Below are 21,724 nucleotides of genomic sequence, written 5' to 3'. Positions count from 1 at the left end.
ATTCTCACATCACATTTGGATGGATACAGGATCACTGCAGAGTTCCATCAAGACATTTGCATCAGTGACACTGGTCTTTGCAAGGGGTGGAGATTTCTGATGAAACAGTTAATCCGAGGACTCGGGTGGGGGGGAGAAGGGAAAGAGTCGCAGGATTCCTTTGTGTATTTCAATTCCGAAGGAGAACCAGGTCTAAATTTGGGCAGCTCTTCCCTTGAAACTCCCCCCCCCCAAAAAAAGTATAGTCAGCGGGAGGAGAAATAAAAACTAGGATTGCCACAGAGATAGGTGCAACTGCCCGACATGTTATTCTGAGCAGCTCTCCAGCTTGACCCGTTTCCAGGACCTCAACTATTTTGTATTCAGCGACCAATAAAAACAATCTGCTGTTGAGAATTGCGAGTGCAATAAAATCTGTTGTAAACATCCTAACACAATCGTAACAGGATGACGGGCCAACATTTCTTTGTGATCGGAGCATGTATTAGGCAGCTACATTTCCACATGGTCATCTAAAGTCAGTTCCAAAAAGGGAAGAGTTTGGCAGGTCTGACTGCACTTGGTACAATGGGTCATGTTACAACATTGGCGGCCAAAACGACAAGTCAATTGGTGCCCAGGATATCTTTGATTTGACATCGGAGTATTTATTGCACCGTACATTTTACTTTCCCTGATCCCAAACACTATTTACAGTAACAGCATTCATCTACAAGTGGTGTTAACCTAGTGAGAAGGAAAAAAAACATGGCTCTCTGGCATTACCCGGAAAAACAGACCAGTCACTGGGGAAAGGGAATCCTCCCACTCAGCATCTGTTAATCCTGCAGGCCAAAGCCCGAATGGGTCAGGTGGTTCTCGCTGACCAAGCAGTGGGAAAGCTGGCCGGACAGTGATATCAATGGCAAACTATGCGGTTTTAGCTGGTTAGACTCCAGCAGTTACCCCAACGCACACTCTGGGGTCCCGCAGCCTTCTCTCTTGCCAACTTGCGCCTAACGCTTTCCGGAATTACGTAAGCGGGATGGGTCCCTCCAGGGAGAAGAGTGCGCATTCCAGTCCAACAATCTATCTCTGGAATTTCCATGTGTAGCTGGGATACATGGAATTCTCAGTTTGGTTTAGAGACTCTTAAGCAACGGTGATGATTTCCGCATGTGTCAGACACCCGGCTGACCAGAACAAAGAAGGACAATGATAAAGGATCCACTCAACTGCAGCTGGCAGCCAGGTTTCTTCGGGATTAGCTAGCTCTCAGCCCTCATTGCCACCGTTCAAAGTGCAGTATAAGCACCCCTACCCCCTCCTTCCTGATCATCGCACCACTAACGTTCAGCACCCACTACTCAAATTTCCTTAAGTAGGCCAAATAAATAAGTTAGCTCATTTCATTGCACGCACAACAAAAAATCCTCTCCATGATTAATCAACAATTTCACCATCTATATACAATGACTTTGAAAACTTTTTTTTTATATAAGATATAAAAAAAAAGCAAAAAGGAAAATCTATAGGGATGAAGCCTTGACATAGGTCTGAGTACCAGTTAGTTCCTTCTTAAAAAGGATGTGCAATTACAAGCAACTGTGCATTCTTATTCTGCAGTCTTCTGCAGAGTTTCTCCTCCCCAATCTCCCCCCCACCCCCAATCACCAACACACACTTCAGTCTTTTCAGGAATCCATCCATTTCCGCCAACAATGGAAATATCAGATGGAGACGAAGACATCGAGGTACAGTCGGTCGTAGGATTCCCTGAACATCAGGATCAACAGAAGGCTACACAGACAGGATCCAGTCAGGCACCAATTCAGCCAGTAAACATCTGAAAGACAAATGGAGTTCAATGTTAGCACTTAATCTAAGTCATCCCCCGGCTACTGCGTTTCGCCCACAAAATATACAGTCTATTCACTTTACAGTATATTCTGTGAAGCGCTTTGAGCCATCTTGAAGATGTAATAAGGCGCTATATCAAATGCAAGGATTATTATTATAATAACAGGAGGGCTTCAGTTCCGGTTTTCCCTGGTCCTGGGAATTTGGGGACTGAAGTCACATGCAAACTCACTGAGGCAACTGGACTTTTATCACTGATCAAAGGGTTTATGGACTACATACATATTAAAGTTCAGAACACTGCTGCCTACAATTGTAATGTAAACTACTAAGATCAAGCCATGGAGATGAGTTGTGAAATCTTTAGCTAATATAAAACTAATTTGGACAATGCCCTGTCAGCATATACACTATAATATATAAAAGAGTTTTTAGACACACACATTATATACATATATAATATATTTACAAGATAATCCTATAATTCCTTTATTCATACCTTCAATAAAACACTTCAAATTTAAAAAGGAGACATCTAAGTGTGTCACAAAGTTTGGCTGACGTTAATGTTTTATCGCTTCCACGTATTCAGCGGAAGAATATCGTTTATTCGAACCTGGATGTAACCTGAGAGAGTATTACAAGCATATGCTAAACGCTTTCTTCATGCCTAAATGATCAGACAGAAAGTTTCATTGCCAACTGGGAGAATCCATAATTCATAATGCTACAGCAGAAAGTTTGGACGGAGCTGGAGTTGAGAAGTAACAAGAAAGGTCACCACAGACAGACAACCTGAAAATGAGTCTCAAGGGATTATCTCTTCTGCCACAATTTACAGATTTTTTTTTAAAATCATCTGTCGACAACTGCTTCACACATCTACTCCCTGCCATAGTGCTGGACTCATTTCTATACACTTCCAGTGCATGCATGAAGTACTGCATATGAATTATGAAGGATAACAAGCACACAAATCAGATGAACTCAGAATCAGAGGATCAAGTATTACGTGCATACTGAGACACTTTCTGCAAGGTAAACCCTCTAGTACAGATGTGACCAGATGAAGACTATCTTATATACTTTACTCATTTAGGTACGTCCGAATGCAGGACGGAAACTGAGAGGAGAGCTGGGGCAAGGTCTGGAGTCTGGTAAAGAGAGCCAGGCAAAGAACAAATCTTTTAACATGTCTCCAAACAGTTAACTGTCAGAGGCTGCAAGTGTAGGTCAGAGATTCAACTTCACTGAGCTGAAGGATGTAAGATGTCACAAAATGGTAGTAGACACACGCATGCAATAACAGCTGCCTGGCCTAGTTATGGTCAGAACGTGCCTGCGGGTTTAGTTGCTGGACTTGCGGACTCGCCATGAGGGTAGAAGCCTTGCTGAGTCTCGGTCCTGTGCAGGCAAGCCACCATGTCACAACAAACAGGCCTGTGAGGTAAAGGAGCAACACACCCCATATACCCAAGCGCTAAATGACTATCAAAAAAAAGCCAGAGTAACTATACTAAACCGTAGGCAAGTTTCCTTACTCCACACACCTGTTTACCCAGCAGCAAGTAGGAACCCGGTTGTTAGTCGATTGGCGGATCGCTTTTCTGGGGGTATTATAATCCCTCCTAAATAAATAATAATTTTGTCACTCAATCCACGATTGCTTGTGGGACCCTGCTGTGCACAATTGGCTGCCACGTTTCGCTCACAAACTATAGTCAATTCACATTACAGTATATTCTGTAAGACGTCTCAACAACGTGATAAGGCGCTATGTCAAATGCAATTATTATTATTATTGTTAAAATACTTTCAAACAGTGTAAACGTGACAGGATAACTTCTTGCTTCAGAGTGAAGTTCATGATCGATACAAAGCTGATATAACGTAAGTGGACTGATAAAGTGGATCTCGTTAGATTAATACAACCCATCACATGAAGATGTATTGGGGAGGTTAGAAACTGAACACTGATGAAACTGCTGGCACCGACAACCATTCAATCATTCTCAGGCAATAGAAATTATGGATGGCTATTTTTCCAGAGTGCAATAGGCTCAAGGCAAATCCCAAAGGATCTGTTCAAATATAGGAAATGAATTAAAACAGTTTTTGGAAAAGATTGATAGGGATGTGGAACAAGCTACCAGCATGGTTGATAGAACAAGAAACCACAAGGTGGTTTAAAGTAAAGTCAGACAAGCTACTGTCAACTAAAATTGTCCCAAGTTTCACATAGGGCGCAGGATGGGGAGGGTAATATTTACTAACACCAGGAGCCTTTAGGAACATCTTTGAGACATCCAAAAGTGCTTCACAGCATATAACTTGGGTCTTCTTTCACCGAGCAAATTCTTATGTTCATAGGTACACAGAAGGTAATCAACCGCTGAAACAAATAACCGGGAAGGGTGGTTGAAGCCGGGTCACTGGGCTAATTTAAGAAACAGCTTGATGCTGTAACAGGAGGATGGCAGGGTGCATAATCTGAAGGATGAGATCAAATGGGCTGAACTGCTTTCTTTATCAAAACCTCTTGTGATCCAGAGGCAGGAAACTGGTCAGGATATATTGGGAGCAAAACATCCTGCTGTTGGGAACTACAACTTAGGATACTGAAGTCTGAAACCACTGGAGGTAAGAGGTCATGACTTTGGAAATAAATTACAGATGTAAAAGAAACCTTCTAGAGCTGCACAAGCTTCCTGTTTCGAATGCAGACTTTGTTGCAACCTATTCAATGTTTAAGAGATGCCAGAGAAATGCATCCACATAGTTACTGAAAGGTGCACCCCTGGAGAAGTAAAGGTCGGACTTTATATTAAAAGAAAATCTGCAGTCTCACCATGCTCACAGCTACCCGAGACTAAAAGGGCAGGCAGGGAATGTGCTCCAATCACTGTCACAGCAAGGAAAGGCTGATATGAATCAACCTCCAGAAATGCTCTCCCCATAATAAAGCACTTGGCATTGATTCGCTCTGGTCTTCTCACAGACACCAGGAATTCAATAAGTTGCCAGGTGCAAATTTCAATGGAACACCACAATATCTGGCATTTTATGTATTTACAAACCTTAGTGGCCTCTTCGATGCAAGCAAAATATCTTGCACTGATGTGGTCTAATCTTGAATAAAGATGCTGAGAAATTTTAATTATTGTCAGGTAAGAGTATCAAGGGATATGGAGTAATTGGAGTTGAGGTACAGATCAGCCATGATCTTATAGCATGTTCTCAAGCGGCTGAATGGTCTACTCCTGTTCCTAGAGAGTTAAGAACTCTGGCAGTTCAATATAATTCAAATTTACATTTATTTGGACCTTTTACATCAGAAGGATATCCTGCTTGGCAACATTGGTCAATTAATATGAGCGCTCAATGGGTCACATTTACAATAGTTATTTTTGTGCTCAAAGAATATTGAGATTCTTTCCAGTTTTTTTTTACAATAGACATCCACAAAACAGTTGAAAAAGAGATAGCTAACTGGTTGTAGTAAATAGAAGGATGTGAAGAAAAGATAGGGAAATAAAATGACTACTGCCAATAATAATAATCCTTGCATTTGGTATAGCGTCTTACCACGTGAGACGTCTTAAAGTGCTTCATAGAATATACTGTAAAGTGATTTGACAGTTTCGTGGATAAAATACGGCAGCCTATTGCGCACAGCAGTATTCCACAAACAGTCGTGGATTGAGTGACCACATTATTATTATTATTTTGTTTTATTTGAAGGCATTTTTACCCCAGAAACAGCAATCCACCAATCGCCTAACAACCAGGTTCCTATTTACTGTTAGGTGGTTTGAATGGCGACTTCCGTTCCTGTGAATTATATAAAATACAAACTAATTTTCTGCAAACTATCTCTGACATAGACAGGCTGAGGTGTATGACCAACTGGTACTGTCTGTGCCTTTAAAAATGGACGCTCACTTCTGAGTCACACAGCAGCAATGGGAGTTTTGGTTAAGACATGATCCCACAAATGTTCTCATTCTTTTCAGCAAACTGACTAAATGAAATGCAGCAAGAAGGCCAAATGACGTCTGCATTTCTGTTCAATAATGCAGAGGCCAAGAGTACTTTATGCACGTATGTGGCTGCCACTTCCACTCTAGTAAACAAGCTAGGGCTCTTCAGCTGCTCACAAGATACTACCAATACCAATAGCATTTCAAATGAATAAATCATATTACAAGAAACTGCGTTCACAACTGTTTGATAGATGTGTCTGTCTCCAGCTAGATGTCATGAGAGATAAATAATGACATGATCACTACCTCTGCGAATAGCTCTTGAAGAAGCACTCCTGCTAGTTCAATCATTTGGTTTATTTGGGGGGGTATGTAAAAGTCTGAACAAATTACCTAATGTAACCCCCCCAAAAAAACAATTTTAGATACACCAAAGCAGTAGGACAGACAAGAAGGCACTAGTTCAGAGTTAAGGCGGATACTATGAAGTCATTCTTTGCACAAAGGGCAATCAACAGCTGAAACAGCCCATCGGGAAAAGTGGTTCAGGCCAGAATATTGGCCCTCGTTCAAGAAACAACTTGCTGATATCATAGTAAGCTCGATTAGTATTCTGGAAGGATGAGGTCAAATTTTCCTCCAAACCGCTCTTGTAACCTCTAAAATGGTGAGATTTGTGGAGACAGTGCTTCAGATTGATGCCATGTGTGCCAAAGGACATCTTCCCATCTGTGAACCCCAAATTATCTCTAAGCTTTCTGATGTATGCGTGTGGGGAAACTGGAATCAGTTCATTGAGGGGAAAAATAATAATAATTTGGTCGCTCAATCCATGACTGTTTGTGGGACACTGCTGTGCGCAATTGGCTGCCATGTTTTGCAGAATATACAGTCAATTCACTTTACAGTATATTCTGTGAAGCGCTTTGAGACGTCTCGAAGAAATGTTATGGCACTATATCAAATGCAAGGATTATTATTATTATTAGGGGGCCCTAAAAAAAAAGAACCTATCCTGCCTTCAAGCACTTCCGAATAGGCTTGACCAGAAGCCTGACCACTCTTACAACCAGGTAATAAAGTGAAATATGAATTGAAATTGTAAGAGCTATAATATAGATTCCCGGAGGGGCGGAAGAAAATCAGCACACAATCTAGACAAGAGCCCAGAAACGGTTTCATACAATGCACATATAAACTGATGATCATCAATGAGAAAAAAAAGTTTATAATTACCAGTGTGATAAAATGCCAGAAACATCAGTAATAATCCCATGAAGATATTGCTCAAGGTAGTCACAAATCCACAGCTGATGCCCTCGGGCACCGGGTAGACAGTTTCCATAAAGAGTTCAAAGAAGAAGGGAACGCTGCTATTCACGAACACTCCGATTAAAATACATGATGTGTACAAGATCGCTGTAATGAAAAATAATAAGTTATAAGGACAGTAAAAAAAATAACATCTAGTGATATCATGCCATAAAGGGTTACAGTAGCACAGCAGTGAACAATCACAATTCGATATAGCGCCTTATCACATTGTTGAGATGTCTCAAAGTGCTTCACAGAATACACTGTAAAGTGTAGTGACTGTGTGTTTTGCAGGCAAAACCCAGCAGCCAATTGCCCATAGCGGTGTCCCACAAACAATCGTGGATCGAGTGACCAAAAATTATTATTATTTATTTTGAAGGGATTATTACCTCCCGAAAGCAATCCGCCAATTGACTAACAAGCAGGTTCCTACAACTGCTAAGCAAACAGAGCCGTGTGGAGTAAGGAAACCTGCCCAAGGACGTCCCGCTCTGCATATGTGAGCGTGAGAATATGTACATACACACACACACACACACACAATAGCATGTTTCCAGACTGACATTTCCCTTCTCTTTTTCTATCCACCCAATTTCTTGATGACTTGTGCTGCGATCTAATTCAGATTCCGACATAAAGCACTCCATGAAAAATTTGGAAGAAACCAATGTGCAGTGGACCGCAGCTGAAAATAAAAGCTCATTTCACTTGCAGACAAAATCAGGGAGTGAATGTTATAGCACTTGGTGGATAATCAAAAAAAGGAGCAACATCATTCGTAATTTGGAACTGCTTCCTCTAACATTTTGTCTTTCCAGTGAAGTAGAGCTTATCTGAAGAGATTGTGGGCGTTCTCTCACAAGACAAGTCAATCCACATTACAGCACATCTTGTGAAATGCTTCGAAATGTCCTCCTAACATGGAAGGCTCTATACCAAGTGAAGAATTATTAATAATTATATTGAGGATGGGGTGGGGGGGAGGGGGTTGGATCAGGGAAGCTTGCAAATTTTTTTTTAAACAACTTTCTAAACGATATCCAAATGACAAACTTTCACAACACAAAGTAACAGGAAATTAAAACACAGCACACACGCAGGCAGCACAGTGGTTCAAATTAATTTCCCTTTATAGCCTGCAATACGAGCAGTTTCAAACACTAACCTTTAGAACGAAGAGGGAATTAAAACAAAGGGGAAAAAAAAAACACTTCAGTTGAAAAATTTACCAATTTGCAGTAAAATTTACACAGGCCTAGATTTAGAGCGATTTTCCTTCTGCAACATTCATAGCAATAATCAATGATGCAAGTCAACAGAAAACACTCAGCAAAAGCAGCCTTTTACTAGTGAAGCCATCATAAGCCTTCTGCTAACCACAGCTCATACATTGCTTTCTTAAAATTGGTTTTTAAAGTCAGCCTCAGTCCAGTGTAGTAGCTCCCGTTGTTCCTCTTAGTACTATTGAGCTCATACTTTAGGCTGACACAACAATGACAACTTGCAGTTTTATAGCACACCCTCATGCAGGGTAGTGCCCAGAGCGCTTTACTATAGCAGCAGAGCTGTATTGCCATAGTTCCCATCCTTCAGATGAAATAGTAAAGTGAGGTCCCCCCATATGGACATGGAAAATTAATATCCTGGGAGCGGAAAAGGAAAGGGGAGGTCGGAATGATACTCCCTCTGATGTCCTGGCCAACAAACCTCCAAATTAATCAATTGTTCACTTTGCGGAAGCAAAAATGGCTGCAATACTTGCCTACAAAAATCTGTAATTTGGCTGGCAAGCTAAACCTTACCCTTCCAGGCAGCTTCTCAATAACACAGACTAGAACTCTCTAACCTCCATTGTCACACTGAAGCATGTTTTTGGCATGACTCATCTAGAGCGATGGATATTCTGATTGCTTTAACTCTCTGTGGCCCTCAAAAGCAGTATTTGAGAATCAACCGTAGCTCCAAAGTGCTTCAAACTTGGTGGGGGGGAAATTGGGTCTGAAGGAGGATACTTAAAAAATAGCTTACATTTCACGCAATTCGAAACAAAGCTTTTTAAATTAGATAATTTTCAACCTTGAGAGATGCTCAAGTCAGCGCAGCGTGGCTTAGTTTGTGAAATAGACTTGGGAATCTTATTAGGTATGGTACCTGGGGTCACAGGCAGGTGAGTGACACTGGAGATACAGGTAAGAGCAAACCAGGCAGATGACAGCGTGGCTCCAGAAAATAGCAAGAGAAGAATCAGTTTCAACATCCCTCTGAAGAAATCTGCAAACCTGCAATCGTGAAAAAAAAATATCAGCCTCTCACACCAACAAGATACAAAGAAATGCCTCAGCCTATTCACCAGAACATATGCAGGACGTATATCCTGGGCAAAATGTACAAAAAGGAACTAACCTCGCCATCACTATTCCAAAAACACAGCCACCAAATAGAGACCAAAACCCAATCCAACCAGCATCAACCTGAAAGAAGAATTAATAATAATAATCCATGCATTTGATATTGTGCCGTATCACATCGTTGAGACGTCTCAAAGCCCCTCACAGAATATACAGTAAAGTGAATTGACTGTATATTTTGTGGGTGAAACGCAGCAGCCAATTGTGCATAGCAGCGTCCCACAAAGAATCATGGATTGAGTGACCAAATTATTATTATTTTTTGAAGCAATTATTACCCCAGGAATAGCGATCTGCTAATCGACTAAGGTGTGGAGTCACGAAACTTGCCCAACGTTTCGCCCTGCGCGGGAATCATTTACAAGGCAAGTTCTCTAACACTAAGTGACAGGACTCCATGAGATTGATCAAAAAATATAGTGAAGGAGTTCAATAAATGTAGCCTCGTCGGAAGGCAAAAAAGCCACGGAAAAGGCAATAAAAAACATACCAGTTTCTTACCTGGCTTATTTTGAGAGGCGTCACAATCAAGTCTAGTACACCCGACCATCCTGACAATACTCCCAGCGGCACAGCATAGGCCAGCGAGATCATCAGAAACCTAAAATTGCTGGTTGAAAAAACATTGAAGAATAGTACTTGCAAGATGAATGAGCCAACTACAAATCGTTTCAATCAGTTTACACAAGTCTTCGTGTGTATGACGGTGAGTTTCACTTCCTTTTGCTGGAAGATCTTATGACCTGAATAACTGGTTGCCTGCTTCCACCAGAGTGCTTCACAACAAGGAATTCCGATACAGAGTGTTCATATCAAAGTTTCACAGAAAAACTACAGAAATAGCTAAAAAAAAGGCATTGAGTGATTATGCCAGGTTATCACTGAGGCTTTCAGACAAGAAAAATCGAAAGTTTCTCATTTGGATTTTAATTCATTGACTGGTTCATTAACTGATCCACTGACTGATCAGGAGGGAATATCAGGTGCTACACAATGTAAATTGTTAAGTTGGTACACAGTTAAGCATTCAAGTATTTTGACAAAATTAAAGGCTCCTTTCCTTACAGTGTTTCAAAACAAAGCATTCCATCTGATCATCCCTGTAATGAACAGTAGGAACAGTTTCCTACTATACTGCCCTCAAAAGCTTAAACCGTGAAATTAAATGGAAACTTGGGTAATCTTTTTTTTAAGAGAAATTACAAAGAGAAACAGCTTCAACTTAACACAATGATTTGTGGCTGCTAGAACTGGTAGGCACAGGTACGTACGGTTTATGTTCATGCAATATTTAACCTTTAGGACTATTTTTTGAATATATTGAATCTGACAGCAACTAACAATCATTTTTAAATGCTCATCGGTGCCTGAGAAGGCATAATTTTCCCTGCATTGAGAGGTAGTTGTGGTCACTGTTATCGTACACTTGCACAATAGGAACATTCGCTGTCAATCATGTATTTGTCTTTGCATGTCATCTTGGAGTCAGTTCGGCGCCAAGGAGAACATGCTTTTCCCCCCCACACACACACACACCACCTTCATCACCAAGCGGGGTAAGTCTTTCTCACAAAGATCTTAACAAGAAAAGATAAATGCACAAACACTGTTTCCACTGGTCGGTGGTTTAAGAACGCGAGGCAATAAATTTACAATTGTTACCTAAAAGAACTAAGAGAGCTTAAGAAAAAAAATTCTGCAAATACAGCTGGTACTTTTAATGGAGTGCCCCAACAAACAAAATATATAATGGTTGAAGCAGAACTGCTTTTAAAAGGGAATTAAACAAATATGTGAAAAATAAAGGTGCGGTATAAAGAGCAGGGAGTGGGACTGAATGAATAGCTCTTCCAGAGGCACAATGGGATGAATGTACAATTCTTATAAGACCTGATCGCATTTGATGCCAAAACTTCTACTCAATAGCCCTGACTGGCCAAACCTTGCTCTGCCCTCACAGCGCACATCCGGTGGCAAGTTGGTATCGTTGCCAAAAATGGTGGCAAAATTGGGTGTGGAGGCAAAGCAAATTGCTGGAACAGGTGGTTGGGATGGGCTCATGGGCAAGCTGCCTCCGTTCCAACCCTCCCCCCACCCCAATTCGTGTTCTCAGAGTTCTGCAGATGTACGATTCCCCACCCCACGCTGAAATTCTGTTTCAAAAGTGGCCCGAAGAAATGTGAAGTGATAATAATAATCCTTGCATTTAAATAGGGCCTTACTATGCCGTTTAATGTCATTTCAAAGCACTTCACAGAATATATTGGCAAGTGGATCGACCGTGTATTTTGTGGGTGAAACCCGGTGGCCAATTGCGTACAGCAGGGTCCCACAAATAGTGGTGTTTATTATTTTATTAAGCAGGGAATATTCCTAGACCATATTGCTGAGAGTAAAGTGGCTTCAATCCCAGCAGATAGCACAGCGCAAGTTTACCCAATCGACACAGGAGACACCTACCCAAGCAACCTGCAGATACTGCTTCTGTAGTTGAGCCTCTGACTTGCAGCAGCTATACTGGGTGGAAGAGGAGGGCGAGATGGGAAATAGGCCAACACGGCAGCAAACAGCACAGCTGTCGCACCGAATTCTGGAAGAAAAAAAATTATAGATTGGAAAAAAAACACGCGAAAGGAATCGGAGAAATCTTTTCTTGTGACACCTAATCGGTTCGGTGACCAATGCTACACAACATCTCACTGGAACAATGAATGCCTTCCGCATCACTGCACGCTTAGTACTACTACAATAAGTACCTTTCTTCCTTCTAAAAAAAGCCTCATTTTTCAATCAAAGCAACACAACAATGGTTATATAACCCAGCAAAATAGCAGACTTGCAGACCTCTGAGACAGCTTTTGTATGGTGTAATCAGGTACAACAGGATTCTAAACAGCCACTTTATCAAAGAAACATTTTTTGGACACATTTAGTCAGACAATTCTACCCCGATTCTCCCTCTCATCTTTAAACAGTGAAAATGAAAGTTTAGAGTAAGTTTGATCGTAATTAACTTGTCAAAGATATGATCGATTGTACCAATTTACAGTTTTAGGAACCTGGGTCCCAATAGTAACTTCAGAATCATAGAAGAATGTTTGCAATATACAAAGAGCTATTAGCATTGTATCTTTGCTTGTGTTTGCTGCCCCACTGGAACGATTTACTCTAATCCCATTCCCCTGTTCTTTCCCTATAATCTATTAACACTTATTTTGAAGTATTTATCCAATTCTCCTTTTAAACATTATGGACTCAGTTTCAACAGAAATTTGTGCAGTTTGACAAGCCTCGGTGTAAAGATTTATGGTCTTTTTTCTTCTGATGATAATCCTAAATCTGTCTTGAAAGGCTATAGATATAAAAACAAAATGGACAATAAAGAAGAGCCCAAAAGGGTGAGGCAGCCAATAAACCAGAGTAAAAACAGAATTCGCTGGGAACACTCAGGTCGCGGGGAACACACTCAGCAGGTCAGGCAGCATCTACGGAGAGACGAAAGTGAATTAACATTTCTGACAAAGGTCATCGACCTGAAACATTAACTCACTTTCCTCTCTCCATAGATGCTGCCTGACCTAACGAGTGTTCCCAGCACTTCTGTTTTTATTTCAAATTTCCAGCATCTGCAGTACTTTGCCTTCAATAAACCAGAGTACCTCAGCAGCTACATTGTTAAATCAGCAGAGATTTAATTCAGCCAGTGTACTTACTGCTGCATTAATAACAAACATGCAGTGATGTGCAATGCATTCAGATGAACCTTTTAAAACACAGGCACACAGAATAAGGTACAGAACCAAAGTCCATTCCTGTGAGGTTTTCAGCACTCGCATTTAAAACTGTTCAAAAAACAAAATGTATTTGAAGATAATGGTGGTAACGCTACAATTATTTGATTTACTAAAACCAAGAGCAGTTTAGCTAATTTGAACTACGTCATTTAATGATGAAGCTTAAACTAACAACTCAATGTAGGCCAATTTAAGACATTTTAAGCAGCTAATAATTATTTCATAGGAATACAGCAGCATAGGAGCAAGGAGGAGGCCATTCAGCCCCTCAAGCCTCTTCCGCCATTCTATAAGATCATGGCTGATCTGTACCTCAACTCCAATTACCCGCCTTTGCCCCATATCTCTTGAGCCCTTACCTAACAAAAATCTTTCCACCTCAGCCTTAAAAATTTGAAATTTTAAAAGAAATTAGTTCTGTCATGATACTGAAATGTTAATCAAGGAAAACTGGATTTTGCTCAAAATTGTCAATACAATGATCTACAAGTTAAAGCGTATTTTATGAAAGAAAGTTTTGAAACAATACTAAATGTGCAACATCTTTGCAACCACACACAGCTTTTATTTAACTGTAGCAAATGTGTTCAATGCTTAAATTATATATATATATAGTTTGAAATCCATTCTGATGGTGCCCAATTTAAAATTGGGTTGGTAAAACATTAATGCTACAACAGTGAGTTTTGTCAAAGAGCATGGATTTGGCAGAACCCATTACTAGCGCGAGAGAAGCAATAACTAGAAGTGCGCAAAAAACTGCGGGCCTCATAATGAACTAAGTGCTTTCCGCTGACAGAACTATTGTTTCCTTCCTTTCAAATGAATTCGAAGCATTAGCAAACTCCATTAATTTGGGGAGCACTGATTACTGAAAATGGATATCCATTAGCTCAAAATGATTTCTGCTCTCAATGCTTTTCAGCCACTCTTTCAGTGTGAGAATAAAATGGTCAATTGAGTGTTTTCTCACGATTAAGCACATTAAAATGTAAATTGCTAAACATAAGGTTGGAGTAACAGAGTTGTCGCGAACAATGCACGCTATTCAGTGCGGTTGAGAATCGAAAATGTGAAGTAGTCCATGTTCCGCTGTTCTCAATCAGGACTGTAATTATTTGCAGTAATAATCTTGCTCTCCTCGGTCACTCTCATCATCACTTGAAATGTTCACTGTGTCACTGACAATTTACACACACCTTAGGCAAGCGCATTGTGTTCAAGGTAACTATACACCCCTATGTGGCAAAACTTTATTTGAACAAATCCCATAATGTTTAACCAAAACACACAATCACCTGTGTTTATATAGCACCCCCTCATGCAGGGTAGCATCCCAGAGCACTTGACAGTGGCGGAGTACGATACCGAGCCGGGGGGAGGTGATCGAAGGCACGGTCAAAAAAGGTGTTCAGGAGCGAACTGAAGATGGGGAAAGAGGGGGTAAGGCAGAGAGATAGAGGAAGAGTGTTCCTGAGTTTCGAGACGTAGTGGCTGAAATTATGGCCACCGATGGTGGAATGGAACACACACCATGTGAAGCGCACAACGGACAGTAGTGGACTTTTTAGAAAAAATAAAGAGATGGCGTACAGTTATTTGCAAAGAAATCAGAAGGAACCTAATTACATTCCATATGGAGGGCCAATGTCTCAGTTATTCAGATACAGTACAGTACACAACTTACTGTATACTAACTACTTTCCTCAAATAGCACAATATTTATCCAGGAAATATTTTGTATGCACAATAGCATTTCAAATTGTCCAATACAAACACTTTATAAAATGAAACTGCCCTATAGATCATCGGAACAAAACCCACAGAAATAAACCATTCTTGGTTTGCAGAAAACCTTTTTGTAAGGGTGAAAGGGGTCACTTGAAACATTTGGCCAAAGATTTGACTTAATATAATCACAAGGCGTCAGAGAAGGGAAAGGGAAGAGAGCTACAAGGAGAATTAAAAGGCATATTGACAATAGAGTCAATTTGATTGATATTCATCGTCTCCATTGGGTTACGACATATCTTGGCAAAGTAGGGCTTTAAGTCATTCAGAGTGGTAGATAGCAGATCTACTTCTGGAATCGGATGTAAAGCATTCACTACCTCAGCAGAATCTTTGGGTTCTTTGGCACTGGGTAATACGGGAATCTTTTGTGCCCTACAGTAATCAGCAGACTGTGAACAGAGCGTGTGGGGAGACAATTGCAGTGAAGTTTTTACCTATGTATAGCAGTGCTTGAATGCGATCCCTCATGCGCTCAGTCTGATGGTTGGAGACGGAAAGGAGAGGAACAGTCTCGTTGGGCGCAGGCACCATTAAAGGGCCTAATAGAAATGCACATGCGCCTCCAAAGTAGTTTAGCAATGATGCAATCGCAGTGGCTGTAGCTCGCTGGTCTGGAGGGAACCAGGTTGTGGAGAGGAATGGAGGAGCAGTCATAAAGACGGGGCCAGCCAAACCATTGAACAGCTGGCCAGTGTGGATTAACCTAAAATTTAAAAAAAAGGTATTAATTTTAAAAATCAAAAGGGAACGGAGTAAATTCTCAAGTCTTAACACCCGTTCAGAATACTTTTCTGAACCAGCCAACCAATTGCACACAGCAGTGTTTCACAAACAGTCATGGATTGACTATGCAAATTATGATTATTTTTTATCTGTTTATTTATTTTAAAGGGATTTTTACCCCAGAATCGCTAATCAACTAACAACTGGGTTCCTACGTACTTCTAGGTAAACAGAGGCATGTGGAGGAAGGAAACTTGCCTAACATTTCGCCCTACCCGGGAATCAAATCCAGGTCCTCTTGTTTCTGAGGCGAGTGCTCTAACAACTACACTACTGACCTCGACAGTGTACCCAACTAGGTCAGTTACTACCCATTGGATCTTGTTAAAAATTGTGCCCTTGCTTTACATCAGTTCAGATGTTGCTTTATCGCAGCAAAGTAAGAGCATGCGTTTCTTTTTTGTTGAAACCATCTTCTCCACTGACATCAATCCCGAGCAGTTGAGCTCGTCCTTTTGAAAGCATTGCCTCGCACAGTGCCAAGAAAGTATTCAAAAGGCTTCCCAGTGTTTAAGGCTGCATGAACAATGACAGCTTTGTCAGCCCAAACAAAATGGCATTGCAATGCTGCCTTAAAATCAGACAACATGCTGACAAGTCAGTAGATTACTCCATACAAAGCAATTTCATCACTGCAGAAGTATTTTGCAGTAGAATGAGCATACAATGGGAAATGCTACTAATGCCAGGTACCACTGACGATATTGTTTGTCAACCCCAATTTACATACATACGGAAGGGTGGGGTGGGGAGAGATTAAAAAAAAGTTAATGCAATGTGGAATTGACCGGAACATCCCAATAAATGGACTGATAAGTTAAGGATCACGTATTTCAAAGCAGACAAATGCCTTTTCTTTTTTGCATCTCGCCAATACAATTTGGAGTCTAAAATAGATGCAATCTTCTAGGATGAATGTAACATTTCACATTAAATATACTTATACCTACCACTTTAATAAGGAGGTATGCACACACACACTAAGAATCATAGAATGTTACAACACATAATTAGGCCATTTATGTCCAACAAGTCAGGGTGGATAGAGGGGAAGAAGCAGTTAGCTAATGTAATCCAGCTTACATTCTCTCTATACACTTGATATTCTTCCTCTTCAAGCCTTTTACAAGATTTTCTGACTCTGCTTTAATTTACGGGTTTGTGGTAGAGAATTCCACATTGCAAACACCCTTTGTGAAAGAATTTTCAAACTTTCCCTTCAATTCTCTGAGCAATCATCTTACATGTGTGCCTCCTGATTCATCGCTGTCTCAATAGGGAATAGCAAGGATTACTCACATTACTGGCCTCTTACAACTGCAATTGGTTTGAACCCAGCCTGATGGGGATGAAAGTCCTCTCTGTGTTAAGTGCAATGTTAAGAGCCCCAAACCCATTGGGACCTTGTTTAAGACTAGCCAAAGCACAGAACTGCCCTCAATTCATTTCAGTCAGACAGGATGACAGTATGGTTGGCATAGGAAACAAAAAACATCACTGCTGCAGTAGAGTTTGCTGCGAGGTATTGGCAAGACGTACAGCTTTGCCAAACGTCTTATTTCAAGAAAGTTTTTTTTTAAATGGCGATTTGTTTCAGAGGTCAGAATATGAGCAGCCTGATGCGGATGAAAGTGTCCTCTGTGTACGTAAGACGCGCAAGGCCTGTAGTAAATTAAACAGCTGGAGTATTTTGGGTGATGTAATTTAAACAATTAACATTATCTATGGCATTACAATACAGAGAAATGAAGATGTAGCAAGTGACTTGTTTGGTCAGCAATTAGCAAGAATGAATAAAAAGTAATAATTAATAAGAACAAGTGCAAATCTAATGAGTACTCCAGGCTGTTGAGAAATCACTGTCTCCTACATGCTTTTTTTTAAATTATATTTTTAAACTCAACATTGCAGTTTACCACAATCTTTCCATTTGAAATTGGACCCCTCATCCTGCTTTGATTAGCCTCGCTACTGCACACCCTGAAGCATTGAGCAGCATGCCTGGCTGCTCTCTCTGTCAAGGCTGAGTAAAGACACTCACATTGATGATGGCCCAGCCTTCCAGCCTCACTGATCAAAGAACTGGGCATTATGCACAGAGGGTGGGCTCGATTCTGCCATTCCGTTGCCAAATATGACACCCTAGAGCCAGTTCAGCTCCAAGGAGATCCTACTAACCCCCGCCCGCCCATGGAAGCTAGTCATTAGTTGGTCAGGACATTGTTGCGCGCAACTTGGATGGCACATTCCCCCTACAAAATGCACAGTCACTCCACTTTAGAGTATAGCCTGTGAAGTGCTTCGAGACTTCCTCCTTGTGTGAAAGCAATATATCAAATTCTAGGATTATTATTTTGAAGTTGAGTAACATTTGAATTTGCTGCTCTTTCCCCTATCCTAACATTTAGAGATTAAGGTAACTAGAGAATAAGGTAACTAGTAATATCCACTCCCCTGGGTCAGATGTGTGAAGGAATATTTATGACCTACAGTAATGATATCTACCAAACAAACGTAAATACTAATCTTCTCCATGCTTTTTTTTAATAGCCTTTTATTTTCATTCCCTATTATAAGTACTTTTCTGGCTCGCCTTGTTGGTCTCAAGGGATGAGGTGCAAGATAATGAACATTAATTAAACAAAAAGCCAGACTGCTGCAGAAATGCTCGGACAATTTGCTAAATTAATCGTGTATTAATGGTTATGCAGTCCTTTGACACAATATACTATTCAAACCAGTAACATGGAGTTAATCATTTTCATTAACTGTCAAGAACACAAGCTGGCATAGAGCACCTCTGCTTGTTACAAGAATGGAGCCTGCTCTTTCCCATACATTTGAACACATTTACAGATTGTAACTGCTGATCTGAAACATGCTCAACAGTGTAAAAATTAAATACCGAAGCAAATGTCGATTGGCGTAAAAATCTGCAGACTTTGTCAAGGTGCGCTTTTATCATTCTTAGACCAAAAATGGATTTATTCGGTTCAATGCTACAACAAAAACAAATTTACATTTATATATCACCTTTCACATCAGAAGGATGCCTAAGGCACTGACACTAGTTAAATTGGGACCATCTGTAACTAGTGAGAGATGCTGAAATAAATTGACCCAGGCGGAGTTTCCTACACAATAGTGCGCAGGAAATGACATCAGCAGAAAGCTGACGACTTCGGAAGTCGACCATTTTGTAGCTCAGGAAGCCAGGTGTGCTGTGCTTATGATATCACATGGGTTGATAGGCTTACTCTAAGCAAACCTATGCTTAACCAGGGCCACCCTGTATTTTGTTTAATTCCAAGTCATTGCAAATCAAAGCAAAATACACTTACCACTTTTTGGTCAGTTGATTGTTCATGGGGATGCATCTCAGTATCGCGCCAGTCATCATTAGTAAGGCACTTACAACCACAGTTGATCGTAGGCCTGTGGAGTGGGGGAGAGAAAGAATAGCACATGAAGGAGTTCCACAATACAGCAATAGAGAAAAGACTATTAGAAGAAAAGAATGGCTCTCCAACCCCAGAATCAGAAACTTTCTCTTCTCCTCTTCCCATAAGGGAAATAAAGAAGTCAACTGCTTCACTGGATGTAAAGTTTTATCAACATTCACTTAAATTGTGACATTTGACCTCCACATTTGACTTATGGAAGCTTAATTCTATTTTTTTTCCCCAACGAAACACATTAGATATCATTCCCACTCAAACTGTATTGCATAGCTCAAAATCTTTCCACAGGCAATTTTGCAAAGATGCAATTGTACTACTGGTTGTTTTTTTTTCATCTCAATTGGGCAGCATATGAAAATATCATATGCCCACCATTATGCTTTACTGAAATTCTAGTGACAACAGGCCTGCTTGTAAATTGTATTTAGGAATACATTACTCACAGCTCGCAAGAGAAACGTGGAGCCAAGCTTGCGTTTTGGACTGGTTTCAAAAATCCAGACCCCGTGAGAAAACAAAATGAACCCTGGCGACCGCATGTTGTTTAGCATTACAGCTCAAACCTCACGACTGAATGGAAACCAGGGATTAGATTCCTACACATACAGCAGTTTGAGGGACATCATACATGCATCACATCAAACACAGAAGACGCAAGCTATGAATAAGCCTCATACAAAAGGAAAGTGAAGATGAGGAAGTTCGCTTTTAGATTTTTTGGAACAAACGTTCACTAAATCACTGTTGCAACAAGCGTAGATGAGGTCTACCAACCGTAATCAATCAAAAGCATTTCATGGACACAGCAAAGTTCGAACTGCATTGGGGTGGGGGGGGAAAGAGGAATATAAATCTAGGTTTGCAGAAGTCCAGAAATTTACATTACTATGTAATTGCACAATCCAACATCATGAGTTGAATCATAAAATACAAGATTCCATGATTGCTACACTGCATTAAATACACACAATTTCTAAGAGTGATCATGCTCCAACCAATATTTCTCCTTTCTCAGTTTTTTCTCAGAAAAAATATATTGTAAGAGGCATTTTTGTTCCTTCAATCACTCTCTTTAGTTGGGAACTTACAGCCTCATCTCCACTCTGCCTCGTGGAGACTTTGTTTAGATAATAATAAAATAATAATCCTTGCATTTCATGTCAGGAGGTGTCTCAAAATGCTTCACCGGATATACTATAAAGTGTAGTTATATGTGTATACATATATTACATATGCATAGTAATGTCTCACAAATGAACATGAAGTGAATGACAAAATCTATCTGGACACCAAAAGAAACTCCCTTTTCTTTTCAAATAATGCCACAGGATCTTTAACAGTGACCTGAACAAGCAATTGGGACTTTGTTTAACATCTCGTCCAAAGGATCTCCAACAATGCAGCACACCCCCATCACACAAATTCAAACACCCGACCTGGAGCTTGGACCCATACCTTCTGACTCAAGAGTCAAGGGGGCTACCAACTGAGCCAGGTTTATGCCAGCTCAGTAAAACATTGTGTGAACGTACACCTCTTTAGTGTATTAGGGTGATGTAATCTGCATCAAGTAGCTTCTACCTTTTTTTAAAAAAAAGTTAAGAGAAGAATGGAGGAAGGGAGAAAAGAACAAGGTTACAGAAACAAATCTCAGCAGAAATCCTTGAAGTGTTCCAAGCAATTGCAGTTTTAAAGTGTCTTTGAAGTATCTTTGTCAGTTCTATTCAGGTTACTTCTATAAAAACAGGATGATCAGACAAGTACAAGTGAGAGGGAGTGAAATTATCAGCAGAAATAAAGCCCAGGGTGCTATGTAATCAAGTAACTTTGATAGGGTTTAGAGAATCAGTTCAGCTCTCACAGTCAGGTTGGGTAACTCCAAGACAGTTGTGACAGTCAGTGTAGTAGGAAAAAAACTAAGAAATCAATTGACGTTTTCTTCAAAGAAAACTATGGGAAACTTTAGTCAGCTCTGCCTACAGATGCTTAAATGACAAAATTGGATTGTCATAGCATTGGCTTCCTGGGCCAATTGTGTCTTTTATGTAGAATATGGAGGCCTACACTGCAATGATCTCCAAAATCACCTCCTGGGAACGTGGAAATGGCTGATGAAATTCCATAATACAAGCACTTCACACTATATGTGCGTGTGACATTTGGCTTAGGGGGTAAGAAACGACAAAATATTTGTTCCCCTACATACCTCATTTAGAGGAACTACACTCACCATATTCAGTAAGGTGAGTGGCAGAAGGCCCACTCGCCCCACTATTGGCGGGCCTTCTGTCACTCCACCCTCTGGAACTCAATCCCACAGTCCCTCCGCCTCGCCTCCTCCCTTG

The 21,724-nt window shown here is 40.5% G+C and overlaps 1 protein-coding gene across 1 annotated transcript in view; it reads right to left on the bottom strand.

The window, feature by feature from the left end:
* Nucleotides 1-1,138: 1,138 nt before the first annotated feature.
* The window catches only part of slc49a4 (solute carrier family 49 member 4), a 28,096-nt gene continuing 7,510 nt past the window's right edge, over nucleotides 1,139-21,724 (bottom strand). Inside the window, exons 2-9 of the mRNA XM_042336187.1 lie at nucleotides 19,260-19,353; nucleotides 15,570-15,838; nucleotides 12,008-12,137; nucleotides 10,049-10,157; nucleotides 9,543-9,610; nucleotides 9,291-9,418; nucleotides 7,059-7,241; nucleotides 1,139-1,825 (exon numbers count right to left, since the gene is read on the bottom strand). Coding sequence (XP_042192121.1) covers nucleotides 1,710-1,825; nucleotides 7,059-7,241; nucleotides 9,291-9,418; nucleotides 9,543-9,610; nucleotides 10,049-10,157; nucleotides 12,008-12,137; nucleotides 15,570-15,838; nucleotides 19,260-19,353 — 1,097 coding nt within the window. The 3' untranslated portion in view covers nucleotides 1,139-1,709. The remainder of the gene's footprint in view (nucleotides 1,826-7,058; nucleotides 7,242-9,290; nucleotides 9,419-9,542; nucleotides 9,611-10,048; nucleotides 10,158-12,007; nucleotides 12,138-15,569; nucleotides 15,839-19,259; nucleotides 19,354-21,724) is intronic.

The sequence above is a fragment of the Callorhinchus milii genome, unplaced genomic scaffold (assembly GCF_018977255.1).
Source record: "Callorhinchus milii isolate IMCB2004 unplaced genomic scaffold, IMCB_Cmil_1.0 Scaffold6, whole genome shotgun sequence".
NCBI lineage: Eukaryota > Metazoa > Chordata > Chondrichthyes > Chimaeriformes > Callorhinchidae > Callorhinchus > Callorhinchus milii.
The sequence above is the reverse complement of the archived record's forward strand: the minus strand, read 5'-3'. Positions and strand labels throughout refer to the sequence as shown.